Source organism: Brachyhypopomus gauderio, chromosome 13 (assembly GCF_052324685.1).
Source record: "Brachyhypopomus gauderio isolate BG-103 chromosome 13, BGAUD_0.2, whole genome shotgun sequence".
NCBI classification, from domain to species: Eukaryota; Metazoa; Chordata; class Actinopteri; order Gymnotiformes; family Hypopomidae; genus Brachyhypopomus; species Brachyhypopomus gauderio.
This window is the reverse complement of record NC_135223.1, coordinates 3,275,911-3,303,104: the sequence shown is the minus strand read 5'-3', so window position 1 is coordinate 3,303,104 and position 27,194 is coordinate 3,275,911. Positions and strand designations below refer to the sequence as shown.

At 45.1% G+C, this 27,194-nt stretch overlaps 2 protein-coding genes and 1 long non-coding RNA gene across 11 annotated transcripts in view; 2 read left to right on the top strand and 1 right to left on the bottom strand.

Moving 5' to 3' along the window:
- Positions 1–13,562, top strand: part of st18 (ST18 C2H2C-type zinc finger transcription factor) — a 57,830-nt gene extending 44,268 nt beyond the window's left edge. For 6 of the 8 annotated variants that reach the window (XM_076970308.1, XM_076970305.1, XM_076970304.1 and 3 more), the window contains 15 exons: positions 586–916; positions 1,448–1,540; positions 1,772–1,974; positions 2,098–2,294; positions 4,351–4,593; positions 5,401–5,510; positions 5,615–5,677; positions 6,548–6,616; positions 6,732–6,794; positions 7,221–7,301; positions 9,617–9,838; positions 10,073–10,161; positions 10,348–10,451; positions 10,941–11,084; positions 11,513–13,562. In XM_076970308.1, the coding sequence (XP_076826423.1) occupies positions 586–916; positions 1,448–1,540; positions 1,772–1,974; positions 2,098–2,294; positions 4,351–4,593; positions 5,401–5,510; positions 5,615–5,677; positions 6,548–6,616; positions 6,732–6,794; positions 7,221–7,301; positions 9,617–9,838; positions 10,073–10,161; positions 10,348–10,451; positions 10,941–11,084; positions 11,513–11,671 (2,171 nt within the window). In that variant the 3' untranslated portion in view covers positions 11,672–13,562. The remainder of the gene's footprint in view (positions 1–585; positions 917–1,447; positions 1,541–1,771; positions 1,975–2,097; positions 2,295–4,350; positions 4,594–5,400; positions 5,511–5,614; positions 5,678–6,547; positions 6,617–6,731; positions 6,795–7,220; positions 7,302–9,616; positions 9,839–10,072; positions 10,162–10,347; positions 10,452–10,940; positions 11,085–11,512) is intronic. The other 2 variants (XM_076970311.1, XM_076970310.1) reach the window with 2 other exon arrangements.
- LOC143473352 (uncharacterized) lies at positions 4,446–16,715 on the bottom strand. Of its 2 annotated transcripts, none has more exons than XR_013120509.1 (5): positions 15,788–16,715; positions 15,121–15,171; positions 10,815–10,961; positions 10,233–10,412; positions 4,446–4,578 (listed from the first exon to the last, which is right to left on the bottom strand). It is a non-coding gene; the product is annotated as an uncharacterized LOC143473352 (long non-coding RNA). The 2 variants fall into 2 exon arrangements; XR_013120510.1 differs by lacking the exon at positions 4,446–4,578 and adding an exon at positions 7,717–8,122.
- pcmtd1 (protein-L-isoaspartate (D-aspartate) O-methyltransferase domain containing 1) lies at positions 16,014–26,974 on the top strand. Its single transcript, XM_076970312.1, has 6 exons — positions 16,014–16,169; positions 19,941–20,412; positions 20,832–20,934; positions 21,641–21,812; positions 22,212–22,335; positions 23,426–26,974. Exons 2-6 carry the CDS (start codon positions 20,106–20,108, stop codon positions 23,800–23,802), a joined length of 1,083 nt encoding a protein of 360 aa, XP_076826427.1. The 5' UTR covers positions 16,014–16,169; positions 19,941–20,105; the 3' UTR covers positions 23,803–26,974.
- The last annotated feature ends 220 nt before the right edge of the window (positions 26,975–27,194 follow it).

Genomic DNA, 27,194 nt, shown 5'->3' with positions numbered 1-27,194 from the left:
AAGAGAGTTCCAGAGCTTTGGGCCATAGTGGCTAAAAGCACCCTCGCCAATCTTTAATCGGCTTTTAGGAATCACTAGTAAATTACTGTTTGAAGACCTGAGAGACCTGACTGGAACATATCTAATCATCATTTCACTGAGGTAAAGAGGAGCAAGACCATGAAGACATTTAAAAACCATCACTAGAACCTTAAAATCTATTCTAAACCTGACAGGTAACCAGTGCAGTGAGTGGAGTGCAGGTGTAATATGATCTCTCTTTCTCCTGCGGGTCAGAACCCTTGCAGCAGCGTTCTGAACTCGCTGTAGGTGAGAAATAGAGCTCTTTGTAAGAGCAGATAGAACAGCGTTACAATAATCTAGCCTTGATGTGATAAATGCATGTACTGAATATATACACAAACACATATATATATATATATATATATATATATATATATATATATATATATATATATATATATATATATATATATATATATATATATATATATATACAGAAATACCAAGCAGAAGTGCAGTGAAAATGACAGGACGTTTCTGACAAAGGTCCTGCAAGCCTGAAGTGTGTCCTTCACATCACAGTCTTAGCCATGCATGAAAACGTCCTGAAGTGTATCCTTCATTCCACAGTCTTAGCCATGCATGAAAACGTCCTGAAAGGTGTCCTTCACATCACAGTCTTAGCCATGCATGAAAACGTCCTGAAGTGTGTCCTTCACATCACAGTCTTAGCCATGCATGAAAACGTCCTGAAGTGTGTCCTTCACATCACAGTCTTAGCCATGCATGAAAACGTCCTGAAGTGTGTCCTTCATTCCACAGTCTTAGCCATGCATGAAAACGTCCTGAAGTGCCCGACGCCAGGATGCACGGGGAGAGGTCACGTGAACAGTAACCGCAGCACACACCGAAGGTACGTCCACCAGAGCCCAGCACGCAGCCCCGCCCAGCTGCCCACAGCTCCGCCCAAATGCCCACAGCTACTCATAGCCGCACACATCTGCACACCACTCCACACAGTACACCCATTCACCCTCGGCCAAATGGCTATGTTGGAAATACGGCGGTTATTTGAATTACCACACGTTGAAGCCACAGTGAAGTCATTTATCATAGCATATAACTTCCTTGTGGTTTCATACCTAATTTAACGGGCTTATTTATATGTAAATATAAATGATTATATAATTTATAATATATAAGGTTACATACAGGAACACTGAGGCTGTCCTCCGTATGTGTGTGTATAGTACACAAAGTTTCCAGAGGAATATATATATATATATAAATGTCACACTTTTTAAAAATATATTTTATATATGTATCAGGCAGGTTTAGTCTTGCACTTGCGTTGAGATTTGAGAGCGAATTTAAAGGTATTTAAAGGTGCTTAAAGGTATTTAAAGGTATTTGTGCTTTAAAATGACGTGATCTGATGTCTCAGTCTCTCAGGCTGCCCGATAGCTGCCGCGGAAAAAGTGGCGAAGCCCCAAGACGACCCGTCCAAATGCAGGCAGAATTCGGACAGGATGGCACGGTATGGACTCCCCCCAGGAATGTGCCACTCCGGCAGTCTTTTGTGTGTGGCATTATTGTTGTTTTAAAGGCTGCCCTCCACAAATTCAAATGACTCTCCTGAAAAGGCCGTTTGTTTATGCTCGGATAAACAACCGAAGGTTTCCATGGTTATTCGGGATGCTCTGCGGAAACCACGGCGTTCCTCGTGCCCCGAGGCTGACGATGGCCGCTCTCTCGTCCTGCTTTTCAGGCCGATGATTCAGATGAAGAAGTTCGACTTCGGCCAGCTGGCGTACCGCTTCGCCCACCCCATGGCAGCCCTGCAGATGGGCGTGGCCAAAGACGTGGACAGGTACACCAAGGGCCACTTTGACTACGCCAGCTTCGACGCTCAGGTGTTCGGCAAGCAGCACGCCCCAGACCACGGCCAAGAGACCCCCACCCAGCCTGACGGTGAGAGGGCAAAGTTCACGTTTATGAACGCCAACGTCCTTGCTGATGATGACGACGTTTCTAATGTTCCGTCTTTTTTAAGCCTGCTCTAATCCATAACCCCCCCCCCCCCCGTCTCTGCAGCCACTCCCCAGTTCCCGTGCTTCCTGGGCGTGGCCGCTCGTGTGGGCGTGGCCGGGGGCCAGAGCCCCGGCCGCACCATCGCCCCCCGGACCGCCGCGCAACCCTGCACGGCCGCCATCCTCAACCTCTCCACGCGTTACCGGGACAACAGCGAGGTCCTGCCTCTCGCCACCCGGGCCCTGGCACAGTGCACAAAGGTAATCAAATTAGAGCGCTCGCAGGGGGGGTGGAAAAAAAAAGCATTTAATGTGGTCATTCTGAGGCAACTGTGATTTGTGTATGAAAAAGAAGCTAGAGAACATCAAAAGACACTTTTTTGGCACTGAGAACTGTGTGTGTCTCTGGTGGCAGAACAACAAGAGAGTTTCTCCCCCTCTCTTCTCTTCCCCTCCACGGCCCTAAAGCTTTAATGTACACAAAGGAGAATTTGTGTAATCACATCAAAAGGACGAGGGGAGAATACAATCACGCCTTCTTTCTCAATTACAATTAGAAGGCTTTTTGTAAAACATGTGGAGAAGCATTTGATTTATACTTTTATGGTAATGCAGGGGTTCTCCTGGTTGTTGGGCAGTGTGTGTGTGTGTGTGTGTGTGTGTGTGTGCGTGCACGCGTGTGTGCTTTCTCTCAGCTGCAGATGGCAGAAGATATTTTGTTAAGTAAAATATTATCCTGGCTAAGCCCACTCCGATCCACCCTTAGTATCTATCTCCAACACTCCATCCACCAAAGTTGGATTAAACCAATCAGATGGGGGATTTATCAACATTGCCCTTTCATTCAAATTAAATAACGGGAGATTCTGCGTGCGCGATGGCCGTTTCCACTGTGTCAGCCTTCCTCCTTGCTCACGCGTGCCGTCCCAGTCCACGTCTTAACGGGACGATCTTTGCATCGCGGCCTCACATCCCTGCATACGCCGGCGCGTCCGTACGCCAAAGCCACGCCGATGCGCACACGTCCGTCCGTTTTCAAAGAGCGAACAATAGCACCACCGAGAACACTGAGCTGGACACGGCGGATATATTTAACTTCTCCTGCCTCGCTGGCTCCATCCGTCCGTCAAAACGGGGGGCCTTGGCCTCCGCGAACGGGAGTTCGGCGAGTTGTTGAAGCTCGCCGTCGGGGAGGAGGGGGTGGTGGTGGTGGTGGGGGGGGGGGGGGGGGGGGGTGGTTAGAGGAAGTGTGGTGTGAAACGGTATAGACACCTACACAGCGAGAGGCCCAAGCTGGAGGCCCAGCATTCAGTGGGCAGAGGGAGCAGGTACCGTACCAGCCGAGCGCATGAATAAAACAGTGTGAGCAGCTTTGTCATCTGTGGACGTCTGTGGATGTCTGTATGCATTTTAAGTATCTCGACTGGCAGCGGCTCTTGCCAAGTCGTTCCCTTCCTGTCGAGGCAGCGCGGTTTCTCTCAAGCCCGCGTCGTTCCGGCGAGGTGTCGGCGAGCGAGGAGTGTAACTGTTCAAACTCAGGTGAAGTTTTTCGGTCTTTTAAAATGTTTTTTTCCCCTAACGGTAACGACCGGGCCAAAAAGAGAAACGCTCATAGGATTATCATTAACGACAATCCCCTGCGTGTCTTTTTCTCAGCATGATAAAATTCATCAACTCCTGGATAACTGGATTTACCATTTCAGTTTTTTATCAATGAATGTTAATCGACTAATGTTAATTCCTTGGGAACGTGTGAAACTCGACTTCTCCTCTGTTCCAACTCACCACATCAGCACTGACACAGTTAGTGACGAGTGAACCAGCGACATTAAGCCTTTTAATTTGTATTAATGCCAATGACCTAAAAGCATCATGTGCAGCTGCCATCTTGGTAATGTGTCCTAGAAAACAGACAGTGCAGCTGTCCCTGGATAAAGCCTGCTGGAAAATCTCATTACATTGGTAGTATCAGTCTACTGATGTGAAATTCTGTAGGGAATTTTTTTTTTTATATGGTTATTTATATTTTCCTTAACAGTGTTATTTTTGTTTGAAGATTTACATGGGGATGTGAAGGTGATGCCAGAAACGCGTTGATATCGTTTAGGTTCTCCGTGCCTGTATTCTTAAGTGCAACACATATCTGAGTTGCGGACAGATTGTCCATCTATATAACACTGTCTTAATCAGGTTTTGTTTTGTTTTTTTTATGCAAAACAAATTAATTACTGGACCTTTAATTAACGGCTGCTGTTTTAAAGCTCAGAAAAATGCAGTTATTCGGTTCATCCTAACTCGGTGCCTCCGTGACTTAAAGGACGCCGTGATTGAGGTGGATGAGAACGGCACCCTGGACCTCAGCATGAAGAGGAAGGAGAAGACCGGAGACTCCCCCGTCATGGCCGCTCTGGGCCAAGCCGTCTCCACCCCTCCCGAGCCCTCCCTGGCCAAGGCAGCGGGCCTCCACCTCTCTCCACCCTTCTGCCGCTCCATCTACGACCACGAGGGCTGGGACACGCCGCTTAACTTCAGCAAAGCGCCAGTCCTGCAGGACAAAGAGGTAGAGAGCCATAAGGATCCAGTCTCCATGTCAAAATACAACACTGGCACTCGGAGATGAACCTCAATGTCAGATTTGAATGTAAATATATATATCTATGCCTTAAAATGTGTTTTAGTGTTTAACGTCTAACACGATTGGAAAGTGTCATATTCAGCACTGTGTAACACTTAACGTTGTTTACAATAACACTACCTCTGGTTGTTAACGTGAGCATTTACAGATGCTTATATAGATGTGTTGCGATTTTTTTGTGCCATTCTTAAATATGGATCCAAAACTAAAATGTTTCTCCACAGGTATATTTACCATTACACCCTTACAACTGTCTTTCCTTAACCTGTGTGTATTATGCAAAAGTCTTCCATTTCAAATCCAGAGTCCTGTGTGTTGTGTTGTGTAATATGGACCCGCATCGCTAAATCAAAAAGAAACGAAGAACGTTCCTGAAAAGCTGATCATTTTCACTCTGAACATCTGGCGTTCAGACATTTTGACTGGGGAAAAAAAACCTCAAACCAAAGCTCTACCCGTCACCAGTCATACATACACGGGATTAAAAGTGTGTCCAAACGGACATGTGGCTGTGCAGTAGAAATACTCCATGATGTGTACTGTAGAAGTAACACAGATACTCCATGATGTGTACTGTAGAAGTAACACAGATACTATGATCTGAAATATAACTTAGACCATTAGAGATAGGCTACCATTGCAAGGGACCTCTGTAATTCTCCTTTGGATAATTGGAGAACCTCTTCATTCTTTCCATGTGATGAAGATCTTTCCATGTCTGTCAACTTACAGATGGACCAGCTGGACAGGATGTCCCTCGAGGACAAAGTCTTTTCAGGGGACGGAGGCCTGACCGCCAAGAACAAGATGCTGATCAGAGAGACCAAGAAGGAGTTGATGAGGTACCTGGACCCTGCGGTTCTCTCTGAAATCTGTGCTCTGGCTGCGCCTCATTCCCCTTTTGTAAGGTTAAGTTCGCATGTCTAACACGCATTCTCCATGCCAGCTGCCCCACCCCAGGTTGTGACGGGAGTGGCCACGTAACAGGGAATTATGCCTCGCACAGAAGGTGAGGGACATCTCAGCATGTCAGTTTGAGGCGCTCTCATTCACACCTCTCGCCACACTCTAGTGAGAAACAAAAGACACGGGGCCACGCATGTCGTAAAATCGGAAAACTTCGAGGCGAGATCGGTAGAGCCGAGTCTCTGCACATACAGTGAACCTGATTCGTCTTCATGGGACTCGTGTAATGGAGATGCGATGAACTGGCTAAGCGTTTTGTTTTGTTTTGGGTGGATTTGCTTTGGTTAGTTTTTTAAATTTTTTTTAGATGAAACTTTGTATAAATTTCTTTTTCTCCAATCTATAGTCTTGCTTGGTGTACTCGCTGTTGGGGAATTCCCTCTTAACGCCACACCTCCAAAAGAACAGAAGACTGTTCATTATCAAAGAAGCTGAAAAGGTCCCTGATAAGACCACACCCCTATTTTTACTCGGACCTATCAGGTCTTATCTGTGGCCCTCCCACAGGTCTCTGTAAAAATGCTGCTTTACTGAAATTCTGTACCTTCCAGAAACCCATTCAACACCTCAATCATATTACACAAACCAAAAATGTCATGTGGATTTTGAATCTGAGTGGAAAAAGAGTAATGCACACTCGAGTACCTCACTCTAGCCTAAACACACACACACACACACACACACACACACACACACACGCACACACCACACACACACACACCATATATATAAATATGCACCTTAACATCATGGCTGTACAGAGGTTTTACACAAATCTTTTTATTCAAGTTGTAAGGTATCAATCACATGAACAAATGGGGTGTCGTTTTTCTACCTAATCAAACGTTTTACTAGAACTAGAGATGAGTCATGTGATCCCTGCATTCATCTGCTTTTCAATGTGTGTTTGTAGTGTGTCGGGATGTCCACTAGCCGACAAGACCCTGAAGTCGTTGATGGCTGCGAACGCACAGGAGCTGAAGTAAGAGACATGCACTTGGCACCTGGGTTGGCTTCCCAGGCCAATCGCGATTATTTGGTTTATGACGTAAAAGTTTCATTGGATATTTTCGTTTTTTTCTTGATTGCGCAAACAGGTGCCCGACCCCTGGCTGCGATGGCTCTGGTCATGTGACAGGAAACTACGCATCTCATAGGAGGTGAGCGTGGTTAGAACTGCGATGGCCGTCGCGTTTCCACGATACACGATACACTGACTAAACCCCCCCCCCCCCCCCCCCCCCCCCCCCCCGATTCACGATATATCAGCGGTTTGCGGTTTTGAGATTATGTAACTGCAGTTCCACCATTGTTGGTTTTTCAAAGCAACAAACCCTCAATTGTTTCGGTGAGTGATGAGTAATGCGTGAAGACCGCGCCGTAATGATGTCACCGCGGCTAATAACTGACATTTGAGGAGATGCAAAGTGAAACGATGAAATACGGCGTGACATTTGCGGACCGACGCGAGCCACGGCCTCGGTTCTGGGAGGGTGCGGCAGGCCCGGGCGGCGGTATCTCCCTCTGCCACGCCGTCTCCGCAGGTGAACTTGTCTGAGCTGTGACACGTGTGCCTCCTTCTGCAGTCTGTCGGGATGCCCTCGTGCACGGAAAGGATCCCTAAAGCTCACCCCGAGCAAAGAGGATCGAGAGGAGACTGACATGAAGTAAGTGAAGTAGATTTAACGTCACGCTCCATGTTAAATGACCTTAAAAATGATTTATGTTCATGTCTTTTTGTTGTTTGTTTTTTAATTTAATATACTGCTGCATACTCAAGCAGAGGGTCGGCTCTAATGATGCTTTAGAAATCGTTCATTAGGGGTGAATTTACATGATAAAAACAAACAGTTCTGCAGATTCTTGTGCTGTGAAAAAGCTTTTGTGAGATTTGTCCGGGATTACACACACACACACACCACTTAACTAGAAGTATTTCTTCATTAGAAACATCATGTAGGTGTATAGTTAGATTATATGTTTTAATAACTAATGACTATGGTATATTAGAAGGAATTACCTGGCAGTCATCTCTTTATTAAAATGTATTTTTAAAGTTTTTAAAGACAGACAATTCAGGAGACTTGGAGGTATTTCCTTTGCACCATTTCTCTTTGTGTGCAGCGTAATACTGTCAAGGATATTAATGCAGTTGAATCCAGCTCTTGATCCCAGTACTTTGTACATCTGGGTATTTCTTTTTTTTTAATTTCTAATGCAAAGAGCTTCAGATTTAGAGCAGCGCTGGACTCCTGCGAGGGGAAGACCCACTGGCCTCTGCCGGGCCGCTCCGTGATGGCGGCATGGTCGTCTTCCCCTTCTCTCTGCCGTCCGGCCGGTGTCGATCCGGACGCTGGAACTGGGTTGTCAGACCCCGGACAGCCAAAACAGCCTGTGTCCCACGCTTCCATCCCAGATAACCTTTCACCTTTCACTCCGTATCGGAGAAGGGGCCAGTGACCCCAAATCGCAAGCTTTTCCCTCTCCCCTGTGTAGGACACACAACAATTATCTGCAATTTATGTCATTCCATTACTGACCTGGGATTGGGGGGGGGGGCTCAGCTGGAGACTAAATAAACTGCACAGTGCTTTACCAGTCCAGACCACAACCTGCAAGGCTTGAAATTATCCATCCAAGTACGTTTCTGACAAACATTCCTCAAATGTTGATAAAATTAAGTCAGAATGGGATGAGGTTTTAATTTTGTTTGTTTTGTTTTTTTTTTTACTTTGGATACAATTTTAATCACCATTTCATGGGATTAATCTTCTTAATGGCTTTTGAGAAATCTTCCTGCTCAGCAAGTGCAGGGGTATTTATGGACGTGAGCGCCACTTCCCCAAACGTCGAGCGCGGTGAGAGTGCGCTGCCGTGAGCGAGCTCGACGCCAGCCTGTGTTTGGCCGTGTTTCGTCCCGCCGTGCTGATGAAACGACGGTGTAAGCCGGCCCCCTACTCTCCCTTGGCTCCGCCCCCCGAGCAGCTCAGCTGCTGTAACAAACGTGCCACTGCGCGCTTACGCCCGGGACGCAGAACAAAGAGGATCTGTTCTTCGTCTTGCGAGAGGTTTTTGCGTAAACGGGCCAAAGGTCGGGCTGCGTGTGCTCGCGTGGGTTACGTATCTCAGTCCACACGTTTGGTCACAAAACCAGTATGTGTGCTCATCTCATAGTAGTGGCAATGTTATTGATGCACATGCTTATTTATAGCTTTTGTTTATTTTAAAACAAATGGGTATATATGTTAATCACAGAAAATAGCACTCAGGTTCACAAGGTTATATATGTGTTTCTCTATAGCTCTGTGACTCATTTGATTTACATGATCTACTGCAAGTTGTCAGATTCAAATGTTCTGGCAAAATGTGTCATCTGTTTATCACTTCTAAAACATTAGGCTCAGTAAATGGAGAATATTATCTATCTATCTATCTATAAGGAGAATCTTTATCTATCTGTCTATCTAAAAGGAGAATATCTATCTATCTATCTATCTATCTATCTATCTATCTATAAGGAGAATCTTTATCTATCTGTCTATCTAAAAGAATATCTATCTATCTATCTATCTATCTATCTATAAGGAGAATCTTTATCTGTCTATCTAAAAGGAGAATACCTATCTATCTATAAGGAGAATCTTTATCTATCTATCTAAAAGGAGAATCTCTATCTATAAGGAGAATCTTTATCTATCTGTCTATCTAAAAGGAGAATCTCTATCTATCTATAAGGAGAAACTTTATCTATCTAAAATGAGAATCTCTATCTATCTATCTATCTATCTATCTATCTATCTATCTATCTATCTATAAGGAGAATCTTTATCTATCTGTCTATCTAAAATGAGAATATCTATCTACCTATCTCTATCTATCTATCTATCTATCTATCTATCTATCTATCTATCTATCTATCTATCTATCATATTTTGTCAAATGTTGTAGCTGTTAAAGGAGGTGCCCCACTCCTGTGCCCCAGGTGTCCTGTAGCGGGCTGTGACGGCCAGGGTCACGTGTCTGGGAAGTACACGTCCCACCGCAGTGCTGGCAGCTGCCCTCTGGCTGCCAAGCGGCAGAAGGAGAGTGCTGTGAACGGGATGGCCTTCCCCTGGAAGACCTGCAAACAGGAGCTGCCCCACTGCCCCCTGCCCGGCTGCAACGGCCTGGGCCACGCCAACAACGTCTTCGCCACGCACCGGAGGTGAGGACGCGCCTCCGACTCCCCTCCCCCCTACCGCCCTTAACACGTGTCCCGGGACTCGATAGAAAAATAAATAAAAAACAGCTTCCCAGGGTCCCAGCTGTAAGCCTGATATTCCATTCCCATTTAGGGTTTAAACTAAGGGCATCGTCATCCCAACCACGACAACTGTTTGGCTAATGCTAAGACATGGTGATAATTTATTCATCATTTTAATGGCGTTTATGTCCCCAGTTTGTCGGGCTGTCCGCTGAACGCACAGAGTATCAAGAGGAAGCTCACGGGGGAGGAGATGATGACCATCAAGCTCAAGGCCAGCAGTGGTATGGAACCTTCCTACAGTTTCTTTGTTATTTAAAAAATCCCACAACGTACGCTCCGAGTCGCCACTCACCATCAGCTAGCCAATCCATTTGCTTAAAATGCCCCTCTGTCCCGCCTCTTTCCCCGGACCGCACGGTGATGCCAGGGGCCCGGTGCTGTCTCACTGCTTCTTGTGTGCTCTACAGGCATCGAGAGCGGTGAGGACGTTCAGCATCTGGACCACGAAATAAAGGAGCTCAATGAGTCCAACCTGAAAATAGAAGCAGATATGATGCAGCTTCAGACTCAGGTAAACCGTGAACAGGACGAAAGGAAACAAACACATTACAGGAAGTTGTAATAAGCAAAGGTATCATGCACAAGGTCACAAAGCTTGATCGCCTGGTACGTTTTCATTGATGTAGATTCTCGATGTATATTCTGTCTCTTTGACAGACCGTATTGTTTGAAGCAGGATCAAATAGACATGAAGTTATTTCGGTCCTCAGTGATCTCAGGCGTCAGAAGCAGTCGATTGATGACATTTTAAAAGGATTTGGAGCAATTCTTTTTATATAAGGTTCAATCAAGCAGGTCTGCTCCTTGTCGAATGATCTTTGCCTGCAGTCATTATTGCAATGTCCAACACACCACCCAGAATGCATTGCAGTACCTGCAGCATCATTTTTTGTGACCCTGTGACAGTAGTCTGTAATACGAGCGTCGTATCGTTGCGATGTGGGGTTGGGTGGAGGTGCCGTCTCCTACGACTGATGTGGTGTGCTCCACGCTGCTCCAGATCTCGTCCATGGAGTGCAACCTGAAGAGCATCGAGGAGGAGAACAAGTTGATCGAGCAGCACAACGACAGCTTGCTGAAGGAGCTGGCACGCCTCACCCAGGCGCTCATCAACAGCCTCACCGACATCCAGCTGCCGCAAATGGTGAACGAGACCTCCTCTTTTACGTCTCCCGCCGCGCCGGCGGACGGGCGGGAGAAAACAACACCTCCCGTTTGGCCGGCAGATGCCAGCAGATGTACGCTCTTTGCGGCGTGCTGGAAGGAACGCGGCCGTCCTTACGAGAGTCGTTATGAATCATGAGTAAATCATGAGACCATATGCAAAGGGGTATCGAACGAACTTACTATTGTTTGGATGCGCTCGTGATCCTTAGCTTTATCGGAAGGGCGGTAAAGCAAGGTACTGATTTGTCGCATGACAAATTGAGTTCGTTTTCTACACGTAGACCAAGCTTTTATCTTGGAGTAAACGACATTCCCCTGCTGAACATTCCTCGAGATTTTGTAACGAATTTTCATCGCGAGCTCAAGGGACTGCACGTTGTTTACACACTCTTGCTTGTCTTCCAGGGTCCGATAAATGAGCAGAACTTCGAGGCCTATGTCAAAACGCTGACGGACATGTACAACAGCTCGGAGCACGAGTACTCGCCAGAATGCAAGGCTCTCCTCGACAGCATCAGACAGGCCATCAAAGGGATTCACGTGGAGAGCGTCTACTCACCCTGACGTACTGGACCCTGACACAAGCAATAGCTCTGGACAGCTTGCATCCTCTCCCACAGTTTGTAAAATTTTTCCCCCAGAACATATTTATTTCAGTGACATTTTTAAACCCGCTTTGACTCGTTTATTTCTCATTTTATCTCTGTGTTTGTTCCTCTGTGTATTAGTTCACTATTATTACTATTTATTGTTTTATCCATCAAAGTAAATTATGAAACAATAATATATTTTACTATTTATTTTCTATTTAACATCAATGTTGGCTGTTAATAACCTTTTGTTCTGCACTTTTGTTCAGCTCTGTGTATTGGAGATTACTTAGGATACAAGCACATTTGCTGTCTTATTTGTTTTTTTTTATTATTATTATTATTTTGTAGTCTAAAAAGAGGAAAGGAAACGTTTACTTGCATTTGTGATGCTCCTTTACCGATGAACGATGTCAAATGTAATGATATTCCTATTGCACCACCTAGTGGCGACAAGCTCTTACTGCTCCACAATGGTAGGCTCTTAATGGTCTTCGTTTGAATGTATTGTGTGCAACAAATAAGTTCCCAAATGACAACACCGAATCACAAAACCAGTATTCCTAGCTACTGAGCTAACACCTGTTTTATTTAAACCCTCTCTTGATTGTACGTTGCCGTTTTATTATCACAGGAGAAAAAGAATCCAGGCATAAAAAATCGCTAGATGAAATAACTGATTTCCGTTTCTATTTATATGAACTGCCTTTCGTGTGCACACCACTGCGTGTGCATATATGTGCCTATATGTAAATGATTACATGGAATATACTATGTTTTGTGGTAGAACAGTATTATGTGAATGGTGATTCATTTTATTATACAGTATATTTATTTTCAGAAAGAAAAGCTTCTAACTCGGGTTAGGTGCTGTTTATACGCCATTTTAAGCATCTACCGATATCGCCGTAATATGGGGATCATGTGTTTTTATTGCTGCGTGCCACATTTTCCTCTAGGCTATATCACAACGTCCAACCATTTTGAAAGCTTTATTTTATTTTTTTATCAACTGACCACTTCTCAAACGCCCTTTTTTATTCCGCTGGATAGCATTACCTAATTGAGCAGAATTAGGTCCAACTGAAATCTGAGCTAGTTTTCCCACTACAGCAGCTGGACGAAGTAGCTCAGTTCAGCGCATCCTTCGTGTTTCAGTGTCCTGTAAGCTCGGATTTCAGTGTGGAGCAGGTTTGATGACTAATACAAACAAACGTGACCCAACAGAGAGTGATCTTACACATTAAATCTAGATTTCAGTGTCAGTCCTCATACTTTACTAATTTTAATGACTTTTATTTGTTGAGGAGAACCAACGTGGCATGGGTCTGAAATGCTATTGAACGTGGATGACACTGACATTATTAAAAGTGTTTTTTTTTCCAGATTTGTATGAGCAAACAGTAATTCTCCTGGAAATCTAGTTGTTTTCTGCCAGCAATGACTTCAGAAAATGAACAGCAAATTAACGGGTCACCGAGCTTGAAAAAAAAACATGCTATATTTGACCAAATGACCATACTGAATTGTACTCTTAATCAATTGAATCAAATCTTTTCAAAAGAAGTGTAATTTATAATTATGTTAAATAATTTGTAATTCCTAATATTTAATTTATAAACCACACATTGTTTGCTCAGGAACTTTTGTGAGAACTATTTATTTTTTTCTGTTTGTATTTGATGTTTTGTAATGTGAAATGAATTTTTTGTGTAATGATATTAGTATGGAACACTGTACTGTAAATTATTTTGGTTCTTTTTGATTAAAACAGACTCTGCTTTTTTTCAGTTAAAGTAGTTTCTATATTGAAGTTTCTTTACACTTTTACTATTTCATAAGCAGTAATGCGCTGTGTTGTACAGTTTGTGTATGGTAGAAATAAACAATTTAATGATCTCTTGAACTGTCAGAATATACAATATGCATTATAAGCCCTTAGACTGTTTTGATGTAGCACACATATTTTATACACTCCTAATGCTGTGCGTGCACCATGTTTTCTGTTCTACAAAATTGCACTGGCCTGTGCTACAGCATGGAGGACAATAAGTGTAGCTGTGTGAAGAGGAGCTGGTTACAGCAGCACCCGCGTGGAGCTGCCCTCTCAACACCAGTGTCTTCCACACCCTGCCTCTCCAGCTCCAGTGCTAATCACGGCCATTACAGTGGAACCACATATCCGGTCCGGGGTCAGCAGCAAAAGACCAGGCCTGCCCATAATCACGACAAATTGGATTTACAACAAAATGTGTGTTTCTCCTTTGCTTCTTTAAATTATATCCTCAGAAACAGAGGAACACATTGCACGAGCCTCTGACCTGTTTTCATTCACTCCAAAGGAAACCTTTTTTGGATAAGAACCTTAGAGATGTTTTGTTTCACTAGCCGGTACCATGATATGTTTAGATCCAAGCAACAGCACGTTTCAGACTGTCATCTTGCTGAATGCATGAGTCAAGTGTCAGAAAGAGCCTTAACAGTTAAGCAGATGCAAACGTTAGGAATACTGCTATGTTCACTAACCAGCTACTCAACCTTCTAATCGGAGTGAAGATCTGTGCAAACTGTTAAATTATTCAAAAACCTTCCTAATGGGTGAATGGTACTTGATCTAATAGATAGCTGTTTTATATTAGGTATGGGTCAGACTCCAGAACTCTGCAGGATGAGATCTCTATCAAGTTCCTGTTTTCTGTTGTCCTGCAGAGACCCAGAGCACTTTCATCTTGTACAGTTCTGGAGATCTGTAAAGCAGAGTTCTGGAGTTCTATCATCACATCACGCTAAGTTCTAGATATCTATCGTCCAGCAGAGTTCTGGAGTTCTATCATCACATCACGCTAAGTTCTAGATATCTATCGTCCAGCAGAGTTCTGGAGTTCTATCATCACATCACGCTAAGTTCTAGATATCTATCGTCCAGCAGAGTTCTGGAGTTCTATCATCACATCACGCTAAGTTCTAGATATCTATCGTCCAGCAGAGTTCTGGAGTTCTATCATCACATCACGCTAAGTTCTAGATATCTATCGTCCAGCAGAGTTCTGGAGTTCTATCATCACATCACGCTAAGTTCTAGATATCTATCGTCCAGCAGAGTTCTGGAGTTCTATCATCACATCACGCTAAGTTCTAGATATCTATCGTCCAGCAGAGTTCTGGAGTTCTATCATCACATCACGCTAAGTTCTAGATATCTATCGTCCAGCAGAGTTCTGGAGATCTGTTGTTCTGCAGTTTATTGTCCATTCCCAGTCTCATGACTTATACTGTATCTTGAACTACAATAGAATAGAATTAGTATTAATTAGAAAATATTAATTTAATTTATTCATCATAAATGTAAATGTTTAAGACAGGGTGCATTAGAGCAACATTGTTAGAAAGCTTTAATGTTTTAAGTTTTAATTTATTCCTTACCTATGTTGATGTGCTCCACTTTCAATTCTTCAGTGAAACTCGAATGAATTCCTGTAGGCAGATATCAAGCTCAAACTCTAAAGGATAGACCTAAACACAACATTAATGTAATAACTCTACAGGATGGACCTAACACAACATTAATGTAATAACTCTACAGGATATACCTGAACACAACATTAATGTAATAACTCTAGAGGATGGACCTAACACAACATTAATGTAATAACTCTAAATGATGGACCTGAACACAACATTAATGTAATAACACTACAGGATGAACCTGAACACAACATTAATGTAATAACTCTAAATGATGGACCTGAACACAACATTAATGTAATAACTCTTGGGAAGCACCTCCCATAACCACAAAAAATGCAGCAGAACCCGTTTATAGTCAAGGAAAACTATATGACAATTCTGCTTTTTCAAGTACAGGGGCTATGGATTTAAGGATGTATGCATGTGTGTGTGTGTGTGTGTGTGTGATATATATATATATATAATGATGCTGAATATATGGCATATGGCAATGGCATTCGGTGTCATATATATATATATATGTATATACAAAACCCCAGCAATTAACTTTTAACATGCAGCGTTAATAATTAGCTGAATGCCAGTTTCATCATAGTCAAAAGTACAAAATGGCTTTGCTCACTTCTTCCCCCACATTCTGTCCTCCTCCAGAGTTCATGCTGTTGTACCAGCAGCCGTGGAGGAACACAGCAAATTAAACGGCAAACGCTTAAGACCATGTCTTCCCCCATGTCTTCCCTTCCTCGGGGTGTGTGTGTGTGTGTGTGTGGGGGGGGGGGTGGCTGTAGTCCCGCCAAAACACGTCCGCCTGGCGTCGCGCGGAGCCACGTGACCACGGAGCCACGTGACCGCGGGGCCACGTGACCAATGTTTACATCCTCTCAGCTGTTCCTGGAGAAAACACGACGGTGGTCGGCGTACCGAAGTGCTCGGGTGCGCTTTAGTACTTTAATCGACCGCCGCTGTTGAAAACTGCGCCCAGGGTTCGAGCAATGGGGAAGCAGGTGAGTGAAACGGCCCGGTTCTGAAAGCTCCGATATCGTCGGCGGCGTGTTTGTTTAGTTGTGTTTTTTTGAGCTGGTCCGTCCAGCGTTGTCGAGTGTTGTTGCACTAGCTGGTTAGCATGCGCGCGCGCGAGCTCGCGAGCTAGCAGTTAGCAGGTTAGCATGTTAGCAGCGGGGCTTTCGGGGCTCCGAGACGTTCGCGTGTCATTTAAAACAGCCGTTTTCTGCTGTTGAACGTCCGTTTCTGTCAAACGGGCAAATAAAACAGCCGTCGTGTGAGGGGAGGAGGCAGTAGTTTATCCGGCCGTGTCGCTCTACCCAGCTCGGCCGTCTCCCGTGAGCGGAGCCGCGGCGGCCGAAGTGACGAGACCCGCCGCCGTCGAGCGGCTCGAGCGTTTAGACGCGCGCGCGAATAAAGTTAAAGTTGTGACGGCGAGCGGGTCGGAGGTTTAAACCGGGTCGGAATAACACGGCGCAGCGGCTGAACCGTGTTAGTTTAGTCGCAGCTAAACCCCGAGTGTGGTCGTCAGACGGCTGCACAGGTGCGCGGTGCCCCGGTGATTACACCCCCCCTCCCTCTCATCCCCCCCTCCTCTCATCCCCCCCATCCCCTCATCATCAGGTCGTTGTGTCTCCACATACAGGCGTTCATCCTGTGTGACGTCATGTGTCCTGGTAATAGACGCCGTGACGGAACACGTGTGCCGCCGCGTCAAAAACACTGTTGGGACGCGTCAAGCGTGTCACAGCTCCATAACTCCATAAAAGTCCACCGGTCCTGCACGCCAAGCACTGCACGGACGTATCTGACATGCCCGGCTGTGCTCAGTGCTTAATTCCGAGTGGAGAAATGACCCGCAAAAACTTGATTACACAGTAAAAGGGGTTGACAGTGACGCACGACTGCTGTTTTCAAGGCGGCTGGTGGCGCGCTCCTGCGCGTTCACTTGTTTGACAGGGTGGCCTAGGCCTTGTGATGGGGTGTCACTTTGAACTCCTGCCCCTTCCCTTGAATTACAGCCACCTTTTAAAAGAAACGGGTCCAAAACAGTGTAAATGCGTTTTAGAGAGTGTGGCAGGGCGAATAGGTTATGAGTGCACAATCAGGTTTGTCCTGGTGAAGTATTAGTGAGGTGTGACGGCAGTGCAGTTGTGCAACCAACACCCTAATCATATTAATGATGGATCAGCTTCTTTTGGAACTCGGCACAAAAACTCACAGGCCTTTTAAATAGAGTTTTTGGTTTCTGAATCTCCTCTACTCCTCCATCACTGATCCCTCCTTCGCCTGTCGGCCCGAACGTTTGAGACAACACGATTCGTGAACTTCGTCTCAGAAGACTGGCTTTTGTAGCTTCGTAGGCCGTCGCACGTGGCCCTGAGACTCGAGGTCTTTGTACTGCAGAGTTCTGTGGTTTCCTGTTCGAACGTGTCTGACGCAGCTCGTGAAGGGCTGGCTGGGAACGACACGGGAAGAACACGGAAGTGTGCACAGAGGCGGCCCGGGTTGAGATTTATGTCCTGCAGCGACACGATTGTCATGTTGTAAAGTGACCTGACCTGAATCCTGCCCTGCTGCCTTTTGTGAATTTTGTTAAGGCACTTTAGAAACTTCAGGATGTAGGGCAGATAAACATTGCTTAATCTAACGTGTCTAAGCATTTACCGAACCTCTGATCCTACAGGTCACATGTTCAGGTTGCTAGAAGTTTGAAACATGCACCTGGACATGTTTCAGCCCAGTTAAACCAGCACACTGTGTTTTGGCTACAACAGATGGGGTCGGGCGGTACTGTGGGACGGTCCTGTCTGCTGCCTCACACAAGGCTGTGACCTCAACCTCCCTCTCTACTGCAGGCTTAGCACTTACTATTGCATATAAAAATACATCTCATTATTACCAGTGTGCATCTCAGACTGTGTTATTTCCCCAGTAAATGACCATGGTTTCAGTGTCCTAAACATCTAAGACCTTTTCTGCACAGAGTGAACTGTGAAGTCCAGCTTGACCCTTTAGTCCAGATGCATTAGTATCCATGTTTTGTGTGTGTGTGTGTGTGTGTGTGTGTGTGTGTGTGTGTGTGTGTGTCTTTCTTTCTAGCCACATCTGTGAAAGAGTCTGAACATGTCTCAGGTCCGGTCACTGTCACACACTAGATGCAGTTGTTCCAAGTAGTATTTTCTTTAAAGTGAGACGTTGGGCACAGAGAGTGCTGTGTTTACAGCGCTGTACAGACCTGTACCGGCCGCAGTGAGAAGCTTGCCCTGAGGGGTCACGGTGCGGCTCGCTAGAAAACTAGAAAAGACGCTTAACCCAGTTGGTTTTTTTCATTCAGAGATCTCCAAGGCTAGCATTTCAGGGTAAACATCAGAAAGTAGGACAAGGATTGTTTTGACACCCTTCGTGCTGAGTCTAGGAGTGTGTGTGTGTGTGTGTGTGTGTGTGTGTGTGTGTGTGTCTGCTGCCTAATATTGTGTTTGGTCTCCTTGTGTCATCAAGAAGGTGTCCCGGGGTATCTGGTACCAATACATTAGCAACAGTTTATGTCTGTGAAGTTGTGAGATCTGTCTTCAAAGGATTGGACCGGGTTCTCCGGCATGTACCACAGATGCCTGATTGGTTTGCACGTCTGGGGAATTTGGAGACTCCGCTCAACACCTTGAACTCTTAATCATGTTCTTCAAGCCGTTCCTGACCAGTTCCTGCAGAGTTTCGGCATGCGTTGTCCTGCTGAAAGAGGCCACTGCCACTAGGGAATACTGACGCCATGAAAGGACGTACTGCAGCGGTGTGCAGGAAGGTGGAGCACGTGAAACTGAGATCCACGTGAACGGCAGGAGTCAAGGTTCCCCTGCAGAACATCGCCTGGAGCATCGCTCTGACTCTGCTGGCTCCCCCCCCCCCCCCCCCCCCCCCCCTAGAACATTCTAGTGCCGTCTCTTCCCATAGTTCCACGGTTCAGTTCTGATGCTCACGTATCCATTGTAGGCACTTTCAGGAGTGGACAGGGGTCAGCACGGGGACACCGACTGGTCCAGGGCTGCACAGTCCACTGCGGCTGTTCGTACTAGTGCCTCTGCCTCTGGTTTCCTTCCTTCGGCCACTTTTGGTGTGTACTGACCTCTGCAAAGGTCATGACCTAGGACGTGATCGGTCATAACTGTACATGTGCACAGGGTACGTGTGTGTGTGTGTGTGTGTGTGTGTGTGTGTGAGATCTCCATTCCAGGTGAGTAACTGTATACTGTAGTGGGAGATGTAGAGGTATTTAAAGTTGTAGTGAAGCACATAACGTTTCCACGTTTCCTTCATCTTGCACGGCTGATGTAGGATCTCTGAGACATCCTGGTTCTCTGGAAAAGTTGGGAGCTTCACTACAATTGTGAATTTGGATGGATTGATGGTCAGTAAAATGTCCATTGGAGAGTCGGACCTGTTGCTGATGAATATCAAAGGTTATAAAAGAGTATTGAAGCTGCTTTATGTCAAATATAGAGGCCACAGGCGAGTTTAAAGTCAAATAGAGCTAGTACACATAGTACTTGGTGTGTGATCATGTGTTGTATTGATGGCCAGCTATAACTGTTGTCTAATGTGTTCTTGTGATAGTCCCGCAACCTCGTGCCAGTACATCTGCCGGAGCGGAGCGCAAAAACACGGGCGTCCTGTCCTGTCCTGTCAGGTCCCGCAGGTGCCCAGTCACTGTGGTGGAGTGCCGGGTGTGTCCGCGGGGTTATCTTAACGGCTGCTGCTTCTTCTCCCCCCCCCAGACGAGACGATGATCTGAAGCGACTGGAAGGTCTGACTCATCCCCTCGTCTGCTGTGCCAGAAGACCCTTCCCTCCTGCCTGTGGTCGAGACACACCCTCTAGGCCTTGCTCTCTCTCCTTTTTTATTTTCCCCATTTCTTTTCTCCTCTGGGGAGAAAAGGGAGGATGGGCGGAGCTGTGAGCGCCGGGGAGGACAACGACGATTTGATCGACAACCTGAAGGAGGCGCAGTACATCCGCACGTGCAGGGTGGAGCAGGTCTTCAGGGCCATAGACCGTGGGGACTACTACCTGGAGGGCTACAGGGACAATGCTTACAAAGACTTGGCCTGGAAGCACGGTAACATCCACCTGTCGGCGCCCTGCATCTACTCTGAGGTCATGGAGGCCCTGAACCTCCAGCAGGGACTGTCCTTCCTGAACCTTGGCAGTGGCACGGGTTACCTGAGCACAATGGTGGGCCTGATTATCGGTGAGAACCTAACCTTGACCGTTTCGTCTATTTAGTACATGCTCGAGTGTATAGATCAGTAATCGGTTACTTAATCAATAACTTTGTTTGCATGCACACGGACGGTGTGACGTTAGTAAGGTACTGTTAGTGAGGCCGAGTTAAGATCAGGTAAAACAGCACGGCCTGACCGTCTTTGTTGGACCAAAGTGTTTGGTCCCAAACGTTCTACCTTAATCTGGCCTGCCAGGTTCCTTTAACAGTGCTCACTCATTCTGGATCTGGATGCAAACATCTGTGAAGCTGCTTTATGAGAATGTGGGTTGTCAAAAGTTGACATATTTGGCCAATCGATCCCTTTTAAAAAATGTTTTTATTTATCGTATGTAAAGGACTGTGTAGACCAGTGTTCAGTAAGCGATGTGTGATCTTTCGCCCAGGTCCTTTTGGCGTAAACCATGGCGTGGAGCTCCACAAAGACGTGGTGGAATACGCGAAAGAAAGACTCGAGGACTTCATTAAAAACAGCGACAGCTTCGACAAGTGAGTTGAGCTCTTGAATGATTTAAGCTCTCCTGACATCACGAGTGCGGCTCCACCAGGAAACGGCTCTTTGATGCTTTTCTGACTCTTCGTGCTCTTTGCACTTTTTTTTTTCTTCAACTTCTTTGCACATTTTTTAAAGTCGCTGTTAATAAGAGCATCTGGTGGTATGACTACTCCCGCCACCCACTTTATTAGAAGTGCTTATGGATTCCCAACACCTTGTAGGTGTACGTTAGGAACTGCAGTCCATCTGTTGCCTTACAGTTTGTTAGCAATCCTCCGTCAGCCAGGATTGGCGTTGGAGGAGTTGTTTTGGGTGGAAGAACCTGTTCAGTCCAGCACTGAACCTGACCCAAGTACACCAGGCGCTAGACCCCTTCTGGTACAACGTGCCACTACCGTGTCAGGGGAATTTCAGTGTAGAGAATGTTCACTGTTTGACCAATATCCTCTCTGCAAGGGTTCAGTGTTCAGAAACTGACCCATGATGAACAGTTCGAAGATGGCTGATGAATCTGAAAGGGAAACGGATTAACGTAACAGTTTGTAATTTTCCACCCATGAACCAAATCATAGTTATGGTCCAGGTGGAATTAAGTGGCCAGCGAGTGTAGGTGTAAGCTAAGTCGTTTTCTTAAAAAATAAATAGTGGGTGGTGAGTGTAAATCTATGTACAAGTTGCCATATGAACAATCTGTTTCAGGTTCGAGTTCTGCGAACCCCATTTTGTGGTGGGGAACTGTTTAGAGATCGCGTCCGACTGCCATCAGTACGATCGCATCTACTGTGGCGCCGGCGTTCAGAAGGACCACGAGAACTACATGAAAGTTCTGCTGAAAGTGGGAGGCATTCTGGTCATGCCCATTGAAGACCAGGTAAACGGGTCCCTCTCTGAGGACTTCACCAGCGTTTGAATGAGTTGGTGAATATATACCCTTCGATTGCAACATGTGATGCAAACAGAATGCAAAATAACCCGGGACAGAGACTGACCCAAAGGAACCGGTCCTAACCTGTAAATACACATCAGATAGAATCGCTTCCTGTGCTGGGCTACAGAGCACCTCAAAGATTACATCCATCCATTATTAATGGAGTATTTGTGAACAACATAGTTGATACAGTCTACGCTATTACTGGCTTAGATAGACTAGGCGTAGATGGTTGTATGTAGTCTGTGCAGGCCTGTACTGGTATTACTGGCGGAGCTGAATGGATGTGTAGTTTGGGTTAATGTACGCATGAACGTGCTGTTCTGGGTTCGTCTGTTGCAGCTGACCCAGATAACCCGGACGGGTCAGAGCTCGTGGGAGAGCAAGAACATCCTGGCGGTGTCGTTTGCACCTCTGGTCCAGCAGAGCCGGGCGGACAATAGCAAACCTGAAGGCGTGGTGCTGCGTGAGTCACACACACACACACACACACACACACACACACACACACACACGGTGTCACCCCACAGATTAAGAGGTAGGATTACTCATAAGGGTGTAGAAAACAAAAAAAAGTGGCAAGTATTTAAAAAATGAAAATTTAATTAGTAATCGGTGTGTTCAAATATCAACCTGTATTATCAATGCTCACCCCAGTCTCTTCCAAAGGTCTCATGTACTCTGTAAGGGTTTAAGCATGAGGTAGGTCAGGTTTTTGTATTATACATTATATTTTCTTTAAGTATTAATTTAATTGCTTTATTAAGGTCACTTTGTTTTACACAATGACATGCTTTGCAGTCTTGTGTTTTGAAATTGGAGAATAAATTGTCTGTGCAGTATTGGGATTGATTTGATTTTAAGAAAATATTCAAAATCAAATTTAATCTTCATAATGAAATAAAAAATCATATAAATTCTCAAAATCCTCCATAAAGCTGTAGGAGGTTTCAAGTACAGGAATTAATACTCTCTTGTATTTTGGCCATCTGCAGGTTAGATGTTTGTGATAGTCTTCAGCTTCAGCAAAGTCCCTAAGTATTTGTGAAATTAGAATAACTGGATGCGGTGTAAGCCATTGTGTGGGCACAGTTAGATATTTCTTAATTGCAGCTTTTTCCAGAGATCAGCAGGTGTTTTTTCACGTGTTTTGTCAGTGCTTTATAATGTGTGGAGTGAACATTCCAAACCCAGGTACAGTAAAAACCAAACCTCAAGTTTAACGTTTACACATTGCTCCCCCTTGTGATAAGAATGTGTAGCTGCATCATCACAGCCTTGCGACTGCTCACGTTAACTAGCCAAACCACAGCAGGTCCATTTAAAACGAGACAATATCCTAAACGCATATCAAACAGTTCAGTGAGTTACATCTGTAGCAGTAGCTCTTGCTCCAATAGTAATAACATGACAAGGTGGAAGTGGTCTGGGTGTGGTTCAGAAACTGCACTGCACTGATGATGATGATGATGATGATGATAGATGTACCTCCATAGCCGGTCTTGGACTTTATTTCTCGGTCATAAACGCGGACCGCCCGCCCCTGTGTCGCTCAGCTGCAGTGACGGTGAGGAGTCTCCAGGACCTGGCCCGTATCTACATCCGCCGTACGCTGCGACGCCTGGCCAATGAGGAGAGCCCTCCCCGAGGCCCCGCCCACAGGGCGGCGCAGAAACGCAAAAGGCGTCGCTGCCGCCGACACCCCCGGGTGAGCACCTACGTCTTCGTGGGCAACCAGCTGATCCCGCAGGCCATGGAGAGCGAGGACGAGGAGCGCGTGGAGGAGGACGGCAAGGAGGAGGAGCCGGAGAAGGACGGCGAGGAGCCCGGCCAGCCCGAGGAGCCGCAGGTCAACCTGCTGAGGGACAAGGTCCTGGGGCTGCCCCTGCCCGAGGCGCTCAAGGCCTTCCTGCTGTACTACCGCGAGAAATAGTGCCGTGACCTACCTGGCTGCCGTCGGGGGGGGGGGGGGACTGTTCACCGCGGGTCTCTTCTGGGTCAATTTTCCATTCTCTTTCTTTGATAATGTAGCATAATTTAAGATTTTTCGGAACGTCATATCTGAATCTGGAACCTATATCACCGTACTTTCCAGTATGCCGTTCTTAATGGTTTATAATCCTGTCTTTGAATCTGATATTGGAAATCATTTTAGCACTGAGGACCTAAATGGGCTCTCCAGAGCATTTCTAGTTCTCTATGTTTATACTCAAGAGTTTGCTAAATTTGCTAAGATATCTCTTACGCACTATATCAGAAGCTTTGATGTTCCCTCTAACCCACTACAGAGACTTGTGTGACCTGGTCTGTCTTTTGATCAAAGAATGAGAGGCACTTTTCCCACCATGAGTGTGTTGGGGACAGATCTTTTGGGACTACGAACCTGGGTGTGTTTCTACTTTTTTTTTGTGATGTTTGTCAGTGCTGTGGATTCCTCGCTCCGGACCTGGTAAAGTTTCGTTTTGCACCATGTTCTGTGGATGCACAACCCTGTGTGTGAGGGTTTTTTTAAAACGATTTCTAATGCTTTGTACATCATGGCTGGAGAGCCACAGAGGATCATTATGAAGCTGGCTTCATGACCTACTTAAGACAATCTTAATTAAGGTAGCCCTCAACCTACGAATATTATATCTCCATCTTCACTCTGAGTTGACGTAGGAATTCTACAACTTTGGAGCTGTGTGCCACAATGAGTTTAGTCATCAACTAAATTGCACTGATGGTGATTTTTATTTAATTTTTTCGTTAAATATTGTAGTCTAGGGCTACACTTAAACTTTGTCCAAAAACGTTTGTTTGGGTTCATCTCTGCTGCGGGTGACGGTGGCTGATGTGACGTGACCCCCACCGCATTTCTTTCCTCCTTCGTTAGATCTCTGTCCTGTCACACTCAGTCATGCTTGCCGTATAAATGAGAAAGTCATGATAAGTGTGTTACAGTGTACATTAAGTAACAGAGTTTCAAAATTAAAGCATCCAACATATTTGGTGGGAGGGACTGAATATCCCTCAACATCTTGTAGGTTTGTGTCTCCACCACCCCCACCCTGGTCATAGGCATAGAGAGATACATAGCAGCACATGATGGCTTGTACAACACATGGGTCTTTCTGCTGAGGAAACGTCATTCCCATGTGAAGACTCTGTACAGCCTTATGTACCTGTAATACACTGTCATAAAAAAAATGCCTTTTTAAATTGCTTAGCTTTTGGGTTGAGGGGGGTTGGTATTCTTTTAGTTAACATAATTTAGGAGCTTTGAACAAAAATACATTTTTGGAGACATTTTATGCTGGTACAGTGTGTCATTCACTTCATCACTTATGCATCATCAATAAGGAGGGATTTAATTGTTTTACACACACACACATATGCGTATATATAAAGGGAATGAACAATGACGCAACAGTGGCCTTTTCAGACAGGGCCAAAATGTCATTAAATCTTCTGAGCAGCTGCCACGTTACGCAGGGTTGTCCCTGCAGGGCAGTGGTCTGCTAAACGCCGCACAAATGTGCAGAATCACACCGCTGCAGTTTGGACACTTTCTTTGCTCTGCGCCTTGTGAAGCTTCATTGTTCTCCATGTACCATTCACTGCCTTCATAGTAGAAGGGGCACCAGCTGCACATATGAGCTGTAGCTCATACATGCACACACAACATACATACATGCAGGCAGAGGTCATTGATTTTGGCAGTTTCTAAATTCTGATTTCAACCCACTATGAACTTGCATAATTGACATATGTTGTTTATCAAAGTATCTTCACAATACCCCATAGTTGCTGGAATTCTCCATAACATGACGACAGAAAAGTTTGTCGCCAAACAAGCGTTGCTAATTACTTAGCCCAGAATACCTAACAATTTACAATGAGCTTGAACAAATAAAAAAGTATAGAAAGAATGTTGATCTGATGTGGCATTAGTGTGTAAGATGATAAAAGTTTTGGCCAATCTAATGGTCTTGGTGTGTCTCTCAATCCAGTGGGCCTACCACTGCATGGTTCGTCTGGTTCATTTGAAACCGACGGCCTAGGAGGGCTACTGAGTACACACTCTCTCTAGACATCCCTAGATCTGTTCATCAAAAGAATTATTGTAGGGTTTTCTAACATATTTAATACCTTTTCCTCTGTCATATGCTGTTTTTATTTTATTTTATTTTAACTGTAATATTTTTTTTTTTAAAGTGTGGTCTATGTTGTTTTATTTTTATTTTTTTTTAGAAGAGGCTGTCTTTCGCTAAACTGGTAAAGTTGTGGGCTCACCAGATTTTTCAGATTTCGCCACAATGTAAAGCACAGTGCTGGTGGCTTTGGTGTGTGGTTCTTGGGTTCTGCCCAGCAGAAATTGGAGAGACAGTTGAGAAATGCACTTTTCATGCAGAAAGCTGCGATAATTCCAGTAGTTTGTATTAGTGTTCATTTTAGTGTTTAATTGCGTTTATGTTTGAACACCTTAAAGTTAAATGATTGCACTTAGAGTGGGTGTTTGGGCAAGTCAGTTTTCATGGAGAAATCTTGTCCAGCTGGTTAAATGTGGTCAGAGTCTTTAATGAAGTGTTCCATATAAAAGTCCATTTAACATTTAACTCCCCAGCATTGGAGAATTCCAGCCAACACTCCAGGACAAAAATGCGATTAAGTGGTCACGTTACACCCAACCATTTCGTAGCCACAACTGTGCTTCTATATACTTGTGTCTGACGTTATTTAATCTGCTTCCCTCTACCACAGGAAACTGTGGTTCAGAATCACAGGACCGGTACCTCTCCCATAGCTCACCGTATGGAGAGGACTTGCTCCACACTGTTTTTGCTACGAGAATCGGAGGGTTCAGATTCCGGTTGTGTATTTGTGTGGAAAGTTGCTTTGTGTGGTTACAAGGTAAGAATGTAAACGAGTTAACCAGCTTCACCCGTACGGATTCTGAATCCAGCACGCTACAGCATTCCTCCTCGAATTTGACGGATGATGTGATTTCATAAGTACGGCTGCTCTCTTTAAAAACGGTGTGTGTGTGGTTTTGAAGTTCAACGCTGACTGTAATTTGATGCTCTATTGATGACTTTTCATTAAACTTGATCCCAGCACTCTGATTTTTGTAATTTCCTTATTTACAGACTAAATCATGTAGCTCAAAGTTGTTTTTAGAAAGACTCCTGGCTTAATACCAGGACAGTTTGTTATTCAAATAAATCATGGTTTAAATTAATAGCAAATTAAATTCACGAACAAATGGGCTTATCATACATTATAAAACTTTTATTTTAGTAAGTACACTATACATCTTTATTAAAACAATCAACACTTGCCAAA

Coding starts and splice junctions, on each gene's coding strand:
- pcmtd1 (XM_076970312.1), top strand. CDS start 20,106: ATGGGCGGAGCTGTGAGCGCCGGGGAGGACAACGACGATTTGATCGAC. Junction 21,813..22,211: donor TCATGCCCATTGAAGACCAG/GTAAACGGGTCC, acceptor CGTCTGTTGCAG/CTGACCCAGATAACCCGGAC. Junction 22,336..23,425: donor ACCTGAAGGCGTGGTGCTGC/GTGAGTCACACA, acceptor TGTGTCGCTCAG/CTGCAGTGACGGTGAGGAGT.